The following is a 12081-nucleotide window of genomic DNA, read 5'->3' on the forward strand; positions in this document are numbered from 1 at the left end:
CAAGAGTCTCTTAATTTAATTCAGAAATTTAAGGAAAAGGCTGAAGAAGTTTCTGGAAAAATTGGACAATCAATAAATAAAAAATGAATTGAAACTTTACAGAAAAATATTGATTTATTTATTTATTTATTTATTTATTTACTTATTTATTTATTTATTTACGGCATCCATTTACAAGTTTTACACACAACAAGACTTTTACAAGTTACACCTCAACAATAATAAATTATTAAAATAATAAACACATCAGAATAATACAAACAAACATATTGTAAGAACAATACAGAACTACAACAAACTTATTGTAAGATACCCCTTAGTTGTTTTTTCAACAAACCAATTTTGGAGTCAAAAATATCCATCTGTCTTGGCAGGCTATTAGCACTCCGAACCAATCGTGTAGTCGGTTCATTTCAATGGCACTGAAAAGATTTCTGATTGTCTGTTGCTTCTACTAGGAACTTTAAGACTAAAAAGTGATATCAATTGAGGACAATCTATGAAAGCATTAATAACTTTGTGTAGGAAGCATAAATCTAACAATGTCCTCCTTGACTCAAGTGTTGGTAAATTTAGACTATCTCTTACCCACTGATAGTCATATTCCTCTCTCCTGTATCCACTCTTATAAGCTGCTACCCTCAAAAATTTATTTTGGACTCTTTCAATATGTTCAATGTAACAGTTGTATGATGAGGACCATACAACTGATCCAAACTCTAGAATGGGCCTAACGAGACCACAATAAAGTTTTCTACATGTGAACAAAGACAGGTCTGCAGATGTGCGTTGGATAAATCCCAGTACTTTCATCGCCCTGTTTGTTACTTGATTGATGTGGCATGAGAATGGCAGTTTCTAACCAGATTCCCAAATCTGATACTTCATTTTTAGAGGCTACTGGCAAGTTATTAATATAATAAACGAATGTAATTGGATTTAAAATTATTATTACAGGAAGCAAACCAAATTATTTGTGGCGATTTTGACGTTAATACCAATTTAAATGCGGAGATTGTTAATGTTTTAAAATTTGCACCAATTACATCAGTTGATGTTGAACGAAGATTTTCAACATACAAATTACTACTAACGGATAGGCGACATAATCTTACTAATGAAAATATTGAAAAACATTTGATTGTGAATTGTTTTTATAAGAAGGAATAAAATGTAGAAACGTAAGTAATAGTAATAGGTACTAGATGTATACATTGGTATATTTAGGTTAATTTTGTCACTATATGTACTTACCGTTATTAAATAAAAGTTTACATTTTTAATGCATATTTTCTTGTTACTTTAAAATGTTTTTCACATATTCCACATATTTGGAACATATTTTAAACTTTTAGGGAACATTTTCAACATATTTTACTCATATTTCAGACATATATATGCACATATTTCAGTCAAAACAGGAACATATAAGCCGGTCTTTAGTAATAACTATCAATGATTGACCTTGCTATGTCCTGTACACGTATGAAACTCTTAGAACAAATAATAAACAAACCATTAAGAATAATGACAAAAAAGTAAGTCTACAAATGGATAAACTGACTAATTCTTAGCAACTTTTGTTCTACAGAGGTTAAACAAAATATAGCATAAACAAACAAAAATAAACAAATTTACTTACTAACTAACATAAGTGTTAATAAAACTGGTCCAAAGTAATTAATTTGCATCTCAAACTGAAGACCATCTTCAGTCAATTGATCACCAAGCAATAAGGCCCCCGCATTATTTATTAATATATCCAGTTTTTCCTCTGTTCGTAGAATATCATTGGCAAAGTTTTTAACGGATGATAACGAAGCTAAATCTAAAATTTTTAGAACTACGTTCTGGTTTTTCGTTAAAGTTTGAATATTTTGGACAGCTACAGTTCCTTTAAGATGATCCCTACATGCTAAAATTACTCTTGCCCCCCGTTTAGCACAATCTAAAGCTGTTTCAAATCCTATACCTAAAACATTTAAAATCTGCTGAATACTTTTGTATGTAATGTTTAAAACTAACAGAACCAACTATGAAAAATAAACTTTTAGAAATTAACAATTTTTAATACATTTAATGTTTAAAACTAACAGAACAAACTATGAAAAATAAACTTTTAGAAATTAACAATTTTTAATACCGAGCTATTCCAGGTCAAATCAACACACTTTGAATTAATTTTTTTCCTGACCTATTTAAATTTTGTTAAAATTTAAAGTATTCATAGTGGATGAATAGATGAAGAAAAATACAAAATTTTTAATTTTTATCTCAAGCCGTTTCCGAAATATGGTTATGTGAAGTTTTCCAAAAAAATCCAAAACATCGTGACCATACTTTATTGGAATAGTTGTAGAAGCTTGAGAGCTGTCATTTTGCAACATTTTTTAAGCTCTTTAAAGTAATATATACTGCATGATGTTATGGTAAACAAGTTTTTCTCAAACAAAAAAAATATATTTTGATTAAGTGTTTTTCCAAAAAGTACATAATTCAAAATTTTCATAATATTCCTACAAATACATTTAGTCCGTTCTTTAACGGTAAAATATTGCAAAACCTCTAAATTTTAAAGAACCGCTTGGATTGACATGAAATTTGGCATACACGTAGCTAACAAGTCAAAGAAAAAAGTGATATTGTGCCGATATGTGCTTTTGCCCTGGGGGTGGTTTTCACCCCCTCTTGGGGGTGAAAAACTATTCGTCCAAAGAAAGTCAGGAAGTGGATAAACTGGCTAATTTTAAGTAACTTTTATTCTATAGAGTTTTTTAACTAAGTCAATACTTTTCGAGTTATTTGGCAGTGAATATGTTCATTTTTTCAACAAAATAACCACGCTTTTAGACGGTTTTTCGCAAATAACTCAAATAGTAAGTATTTTGTGGGAAAAACATTCTCAGCAAAAATATAGCCTATAAAAAATTTAAAAAAATGGTGTATATATAACGTCTCTACACCTAGTAGAAGCAGAGTTATAGCTAATGAAAAATAGGTTCATATTCGTCAAATTCCAAATGGAACATTTTAACGTGAAATAACCAAAAATGAAGCACATTTCGGGAAAAACTCATTACAACTTATTTAAAGTGTTTACAAAAAGCTTCATTTTTGTTTTATAAAAAAAATTTCTAGCGTCATAATTAAACAAGTTACGCTCAAAATAAAGTTAATCCCTTTTGGTTTTGGTAAAAAAATCGAGAAAATCACCCCCTAATTAGTATCTTAAATGAACTTAATCGTTACGACTTTACAAGTTTCTTAACTCGTGTATATATTGTTTATATGATCTGTAAGTTTCATGGGTTCAAAGTCCTTATTATTGAAAGGGCTATAGTTAAAAGTGGTTGAACGAGTCACTGATCACGAATGTATGCAAATTTAGAAACACCAAATCTGAATCACTTTTTGTCTAACAGAAAAACAAAAAAATACATCATATTTAGAAAAGCAAATCTGACTTTTTTTGTTTTTCGAGACTTTTGGTATCTCTAACAATTTTTAAGTTATTTTGAAAAAACCTTATTTTTCAAAATTTAAATTTTTAAAAATTTTACTTTGAAACCAAATTTTTTCAAAAATAAGCACTTTGAATCGATGAAACTTACAGATCATATAAAAACAACATAAGTAAAATAATTTGTGGAGCGGTAACGATTAATTTCATTTAAGTTGCTAATTAGGGGGTGGTCTTCCCGATTTTTTTTGCAAAAACAAAAGGGACCAACTTTATTTTGAGCGTAACTTGCTTAAATTTAATGCTAGAAACTTTTTGTAAAAACAGAAATAAAACTTTTTTTAAACACTTTAAAAAAGTCATAATGGGTTTTCCCCAAAAAGTGCTTAATTTTTTGGATATTTCACGTCGAAATATTCTATTTGAAATTTGCTGAATATGAATCTATTCTTCACTGGCTATAACTCTGGTTCTACGAGATCCAGAGACCTAACGCGTACACATTTTTTTTATTTTTTTATAGGCTATATTTTTGCTAAGAACGTTTTTTTCGACAAAATACTTACTTTTTGAGTTATTTGCGAAAAACCGTCTAAAAATGTGGTTATTTTGTTGAAAAATGAACATATTCACTCGCAAATAACTCGAAAAGTGTTGACTTGGCGAAAAAGCTCTATAGAACAAAAGTTACTTAAAACTTGTCAGTTTACCTATTTCTGGACTTATTTTGGACATATCTTTTTTCACCCCCAAGAGGGGTGAAGGTCACCCCCTGGGCAAAAGCACACATCGGCACAATATCACTTTTTTTCTTTGACATGTAAGCTATACGTATGCCAAATTTCATGTCAATCCAAGCGGTTCTTTAAAATTTAGAGCAAAAACCGTGAAAGAATGGACTAATTGTACATCATGGGATGGTGATGGGTTCAACATAACAAAAATAAATTTCACACATACGGTATGGTGCAAATGGAAGGAAAAAATTCGTAATGTCGGAAGCTAGCTACTTTAAGGAAAAATCCCGAAACAGGTCGATTTTTATTTTTAAATTGTAATTTTTTGGCATATATATCATACTGGTGACGTCATCCATCTGGGCGTGATGACGTAATCGGTGACTTTTTTAAATGAGACTATAGGTCGTGTGCTAGCTCATTTGAAAGGTTATTCAATTATCTATTGAGTAATATAAACAATAATATAATTATTTATACACGTGGGAAAAAAAGTTTTGTTGTTAATTAAATTAATTAACAAAAAAAGAAGAATGTATGTGATTTATTTAATTTAAAATAGATTTTACTTTCGCCAGAAATATATATATAATATTTCAAATCACGAGCAGATGGATGACGTCACTAGTATGATATATATTCCAAAAAATTACAATTTAAAAATAAAAATCGACCTGTTTCGGGATTTTTCCTTCCAGTCACCAGTTTGCGAAAATACGAATTTATTCCTTTCACTTGGACCATACTGTATATATGAAATTTATTTTTTTTTATGTTGAACCCATCACCATCCCACGATAAAATTTTTATGTTATTAACAACAGTACTATGTATTTGTAGGAATATTATGAAAATTTTAAATTATGTTCTTTTTGGAAAAAAAAATTAGTCAAAATAATTTTCTTTTGTTTGAGAAAAACTTGTTCATCATAACATCATGTTGTATAATAATATATCACTGTAAATAGCTTAAAATGACAGCTCCCCCTGCCAGTGGCGTGCTGGAACTTGTCAAGCGGCCCGGTGATTTTATATAAAAGCGGCCTCCCATCCTCATTTTACCTTCTATTATAAGGATGTTTTACTCGTTATTTATAAAATCAAATAAACAAAAATATAAATGATTTTGAAATCAAACATAAAACTTTGAATTCAATGATTTTTTTTTAATTTGCTATATTTTTTTATTTAAGAATAAGCAATCTTATAAATAGTAAATGACATGTATGACAATATTGTATGTAGTAAGGCAGAAATCATAATTTTCTGAAAAATATAATATGAATTTGATGTAATTAAGATAAAAGTAAAATAAAATTTTGAGAATTTTTCAGTTATGTGTTGAGTTGGAGTTTAGTAAATCAATTACACAAGAGAGTACAAATACAAGTACAGAGCAAATACTTTCATTTAACAATATTTAAAATGTTAATACAACACAATAATCTAAACATTATTTTATAATTTCCGCATTAAAGTAAATTTTTGAGCAAATTCGTAGATTTTTTCATCATTTTTAAGCTCATTCAAAGCTTCTTTTTTCTATAGCCATTAGCATACATGTTTCCAAGCGATCTTGTGTTAAAGTACTTCTTAACCGATTTTTCTATGTATTTGAACGTTGAAAAGCTTCTTTCGCAAGATACTTATGTTACTGAAAAAGTTAATAAATGCTTATAATTAGGGAGCGGATTTTATGCTAAATGCATATTGCATACATATTTTGCATATTTAAGAACTTTACTAAATTTTGCATATTTTTAAAGAAACATGCATATTTTGTGCCTATTTAAAAACATTTAAGTCCAAAAACAAGTTTTAATTTTTTAATTCAACACAAAATATTTCCCCGCACAGGCTGTCGTATCTATTAATTCGAGAACTACCTGAAGAGAGGCGGCTCATTCACTGCCTTTTCATTTTTTCTTAAAAAATACCCGATCTTTACACCAAGTATTTACTTATAGTGCTTATAGGACGCCGTTATAAAATGATTGTAGGATGTTAAAATGATGAAGAATGGTTTAATGGGAAATCCGAATTTTATTTACTTTTATTATATTTAGTAGATACCTGTAATTCTGGTGATTCTTTTAAATCCCCTATTTTTAATAGAATTTACACCTTTAACCATAGTTTTTTATGCATGACATATAATGCGAAATTTTTAATGGAAATTTTGAAATTGATTTTGGTGCAGAATTTTCGGTTTTAACAAGTTATTTTAAATACGCCCCAATTACTTCTGTTGATGTTGAAAGGAGTTTTTTAAGTTATAAACATATTTTATCTGATCAAAGAAAATGTTTCCTCGTAAAAAATTTGGAAAAACACATTGTAGTGAATTATGATCGAAGATATATAGTGATATTGTTGTTTTATTTTAAATAGGTAACTATTGGTACCAGTTTCAAAAAAAAAAATGTGAATAAATTGCATATATAAAAAATAATGATTTTATTTGAAAGATAATAAATAAGATTGCCGCACCCCTATAAATGAGCCCGCTAGAATAGAACAGAAAATTTGTGGTTTCTCGAAATGCGCATTTTTTGAATTTTTGTGCATATCTTGAGCATATTTTGTAATTTTTTACTGCATATATATGCGCATATTTCATCAAAATTGATCGCATATAAATCCGCTCCCTACTTATAATATACTATTTAAATTTGGATAAGCACACTGAAGCAAAACAGCGTAACAGTAAGCTATACAATCTTTACACTTTTTAGTACCACATGGAGGTGAAGTTTTCACGATATCAACAACATTGTCATTTGTTACTTCATATTCATTATCACTTAGATTAATAATCCTTTATATTTTCTGTAGACTAAACATATTCATCATTAACTCGATCTTCTATAATTTCAGTATTTTGCAAAATCCTATTTTTTAATACAATCGATTTATCAGCAAAATCCACGAATTCTTCTGTAATTGCAGTCCCAAGTCCCAGATATGGTAGGATAACAATTTCTGAATTTTTCAGTAAATGATTTAAATGCCGTTAAAGGTATACCATTTTTTATTGTATCAAAATTTCTAGGATGTAGAGTGATTATATCGTCATAAAACGATTTGTCTTGATCAAATCGTTTTTTGATACTTCCAATAATTCGGTCAAAATTGTGCAAAACGTTTTTCCATTTTTTATTCTGCACAGTAGGTACATACATCATACATGTTTGAAGAAAATTGAACAACCATAAATATACTTGTAGTGTAGTATAGTTGATCCAAAAGATGGCATAACCCAGACATCCAAAGTGAAAGTTATACTTCAACACCAAATTGTTCTATATGGTCCACACAATGTCCAGAAAAAAGTCACACCATTTTAAGCGTCGGGTTTGGGGGGGAGAGGGGGGAGAAATCGGTAAATTCGTAGTTTTTTAAGTTTTTCGCCAATATTTCTAATACCATGCGGTATGGACAATAAGCCAAGTGGCTGCAGTACAACCGGTTCACAACAGACGGCTTCCAGGAAAAAAAAAATACCATGCGGTTTAGCATGAACAACCCTCTATATAAAATTGTTCTACATTAAATTTGAAATAAAAAAGGCCCTATTCATAATCTTTCTAAAATGAATGGTTCCAAAGTTACGGAGGTAGTATAGTATAACTGGTCCAAAAAAAGGCCTAACCCAAACATCCAAAGTAAAAGTTTTCCTCCAACGCCAAAATGTTCTATATGGTCCACATATTGTTCAGTAAAAAGTTACACCATTTTGGGCGTCCGGTTTGGGAGGGAGATGGGAGAGAAGCCGGTAAATTAGTAGTTTTTTTTAAGTTTTTCGTCAATAATTCTAAAACTGTGCTTTAGCGTAAACAATGTTATATACAAAAATATTCTACATGAAATTTAAAACAAACAATGGTTCTATACATAATGGTTATAAAATCAACGGTTCCAGAGTTAGGGAGGGTGAAAAGTCGAGGTTTTCGATACTTTTTATATTTTTTGGGCAATATTTATGATATTTATAACTATACCAAAAACCCAGACATCCAAAGTGAAAGTTATCCTCCAACTCCAAATTGTTCTATATGGTCCACATAATGTTCAGAAAAAAGTCACACCATTTTGAGCGTCGGGTTTGGGGGGGGAGAGGGGGGAGAAATCAGTGAATATAAAAAGTATCGAAAACCTCCACTTTTCACCCTCCGTAACTCGGGAACCGTTGATTTTATAACAATTATGTATAGAACCTTTTTTGTTTTAAATTTTATGTAGAACATTTTTCTATAGAACATTCCTTACGCTAAAGCATAATTTTAGAAATATTGACGAAAAACTTAAAAAAACTACTAATTTACCGACTTCTCCCCCTTCTCTCCCCCAAACCGGACGCTTAAAATGGTGTAACCTTTTATTGAACAATATGTGGACCATATAGAACAATTTGGTGTTGAAGGAAAACTTTTACTTTGGATGTCTGGGTTAGGCCTTTTTTTGGACCAATTATACTATACTACCTCCGTAACTTTAAAACCGTTCATTTTAGAAGGGTTATGCATAGGGCCTTTTTTATTTCAAATTTAATGTAGAACAATTTTATGTAGAAGGTCGTTCATGCTAAACCGCTTAGTTTTAGAAATATTAAAACATTCCCTGTTCCAGTGTTCCCATATATCAAAGTTTGTCCGACTAGACACCCTTAAGCTATTAACAAATTTTCAGCTTGCTATTAGTCAACTTTTTTTTCATACGCGCGATCCAGACCTATTATATCTAAAATTTTTTGTGAACCTCTTTGGCCGGCCTCAAGAAGCCGCGGCCTCTCGGTGATGGCACCGATTCATTTATATGGCCAGCACGCCACTGCCCCCTGCGTTCTAGCTCAATTAGGACAGCTTCTACAACTAATCCAATAAAGTATGGTCGGCGGTGTTTTGGATTTTTTTGGAAAACTTTACATAACCATATTTCGGAAACTAGTCCAGTCGGGTTAGACAAATAACAGGCCTAACCTTGCATTAGGAGCTGCTCTAAATTTTATTTTTCCAATCTTTAGGGGTCCATAATAGTGTAAATTTAAAATCTCGACTGAATTCCACCGTTGTTTTAACCGCCATCTTGATTTTAAACGAGAAACGTTTTTGCTCAATATCTCCGCCATTTTCAACTTTTAGACAAAAAGTATGAGAACTACATTTGTTGAAAATGTGATTTTCTATAATTTCTATTCTTACAGTTTTTTCGTGCGATCGATATATTCCGAGTTATGGAGGAAAATAGTGACAGTTACAGCATAAGTATTGAATTCTCTCGTTTATTATTGCTTGCCAGCTTGTTGAAAATTGTTCCTGGTGCTTTTATTTCGTTAATAATACTATCCAATAGTAATCAGAAGTAAGGCTGATAGTGCATCTCTTTGTCTAACTCCTATTTAATTTTGACATCTTTTTCCAGCTTGATTTTGTACCATTCCTTCAGTGGAGTCTTCCATCATCATGTCCATCAAATTTTTAAAGTTTTTTTGTGTTTCTCTTTGGTTTAGCACTTTCGAAAGGTTTAGTACATCAAATGAAAATATGAAAATTTAAATAGAGTGACTCGAATTTATGAATGTATCAATAATACTGAAGTGTTAAAATGAGATTTATTATATTTTTGATACCATAAATTAGATTAGTTATCACGTATCACTAATGTGACAAATCAATGTTGATTTGATCCTAGCACATTTGATAACCTAATAATATAAACCTAATCTGATAACACAACCACTCAATAATATCTAGAAAAATATCAGTTTTTATTATTTGGTAGTTTTTAAATAAATTTTAAATTTATTTGGGTTTATGGATCAAGTCCACAGTCAAAGAAACCGAAGAAAGCAAAATGTAAATGACAATAATTTTAAAATGTTATATTTTATAAAGGGTGATAAACGTTTCCATTTTAAAATTGGGAAAAGACAAGAAACCGATGCAAAATAGGTTGGTAATCGTGTATTAGGTTGAAGGATTTTGTTTTACACATTTTGCACATGAATCCAACAAAATCGTTACGATTGTACCAGAGAGAAATTATTGGTTTCTCTGCTGCAGAACTGCAGAATTGATATCAATGACGATTTTGTCGAACGACACGGCAGTATCGTGAGGGGCCGGCTTAACACTGCTTCAGTTGTACAACAAGTTGGACGACAGATTGAATTGTCTGAAGGCCGTTTAGGTATTTTAAAAATGTTCTTACCTGTGTTGGCTCCTGTGACTATAACAGTTTTCCCTACAAGACACACCTTATTCTTACACGACATAGTATTTAACTTCACGTAAATTTTGAAGACCAGATTAAATATTAAATAAGCCCCTATACTATAAAGTACAATGTATAACATTGCCGTGAATAAACAGTCCCTCAACACTCATGAAAGCTACTAAAAGAATAATCAAATTTTTTAAATACAATTCAGTATAACAAATACTCAACAAACCGTAACAAACAAAAAACTTGAAATAAATGTTTATAAATAATAATTTCATCTCATCGTGTATTTTGTTTTTTTAACAGAGTTGTTTGTTTAAAAGTAGAGATGTGTACTGATTCGATTGTAGAGACGGTTATATTGGCTTCAAATAAACACTTAAAGATAACAGTGTTATCCACAACCTAATTATAAAGTTAAATATTAGACCAGGGCTGATCTGTGAAAAAACGTCTATTTTTGGATGTGAGAGCTGACATTCGGATTTTTGCAGTTGCAGTTAAAGTTAGGTGACAACTTCAATAATAATAATTGACTTATGCTCCTTCTCAAATATGCCCGGAACATTAATAAAAAAATTAAAGTTGTTCTGAAGCTATTTTCTTGTGACATTTTTGCAATTAACTAGTTTGATGGGAAATTTTTTTAGTAAAATTGTGACTTATTTCCCATCAAAACTATTGACGTAATTAAAAAAATTAAAATATTTAAAAATCTCGAAAAATATCGATTTCTTTTCTACTTTCTTTGCTTATAACTTTAAAACGATTCGTTTTGGAACAAAGTCGCACAAAAATAAAATAAAGATAATTTAATTTTGTATGATTTACGACTGCTTAAAAATGTCTTAAAGTATTACCCTTTCTGCAATATAGCAATAAATACAAGATAAGGGGGCAAAATAAGCCTGTTGTTATTCAAAGTATTTTAACTACTTCGCTGGCACTTAGAACCTTAGTAATTCACTTAGAAAATTCTTATAGCATACTTCAGCCGTCTACCAAATTTCATTAAAATCGACCTAATAAATTTTGACTTGCAAATTGTAGAAGTCTTGGAGTTGTCACCAGGAAAGTGTACCAACAAGTTTTCAATTTAAAAATCTTTTAGTAATATTTTTGATATTTTCAATATTAATAATTTACTATTAGGATTGAAAACTACTTCGTCTTTCAATGCCAGATGGCGCTAGCCACCTACTATCATCACTTCAGTTGCAATGGGTGGGAAAACCTCTCGATACGAATCAGTTAAAATATGGAGAACAGTGCCTACGTTCCTTCCGATGAAGGCTCCAATAAGAGCCGAAAATCGCGATTCAAGGGGCTGGACTGCACTCCGTATTCTAATTGAAAAGTAAGATTGTTTTGCCTTCGCATTGCAACTGAATAAAAATGGTATACATTTTTATTTTATTTTAAAAAGTAGACTATTTAGAAGTTGGCTAATTTTTTTCTATATAAAGAGGCACTATACATATCTAGTACACTGTACAGAATTAAAATCGAATTATTTAAGGGGCCTCAGCAATGTCTTAAAATTATAAACAGTTTTTTGGCTTATAAGCAAATAGCTTTGTTTAACAATAAAAAAATTAATTTTTATCAATGCAAATAATCAAAACCGGTATAATTTGACTTAAACTTTAAAATACTGTTAGC

The 12081-nt window shown here is 30.3% G+C and overlaps 1 protein-coding gene across 1 annotated transcript in view; it reads right to left on the bottom strand.

Moving 5' to 3' along the window:
* Positions 1–10750, bottom strand: part of LOC114328973 (retinol dehydrogenase 11) — a 41975-nt gene extending 31225 nt beyond the window's left edge. Inside the window, exons 1-2 of the mRNA XM_028277977.2 lie at positions 10408–10750; positions 1643–1972 (exon numbers count right to left, since the gene is read on the bottom strand). Coding sequence (XP_028133778.1) covers positions 1643–1972; positions 10408–10552 — 475 coding nt within the window. The 5' untranslated portion in view covers positions 10553–10750. The remainder of the gene's footprint in view (positions 1–1642; positions 1973–10407) is intronic.
* Between the last annotated feature and the right edge of the window lie 1331 nt (positions 10751–12081).

Source organism: Diabrotica virgifera, chromosome 3, assembly GCF_917563875.1.
Source record: "Diabrotica virgifera virgifera chromosome 3, PGI_DIABVI_V3a".
Classification (NCBI taxonomy): Eukaryota; Metazoa; Arthropoda; class Insecta; order Coleoptera; family Chrysomelidae; genus Diabrotica; species Diabrotica virgifera.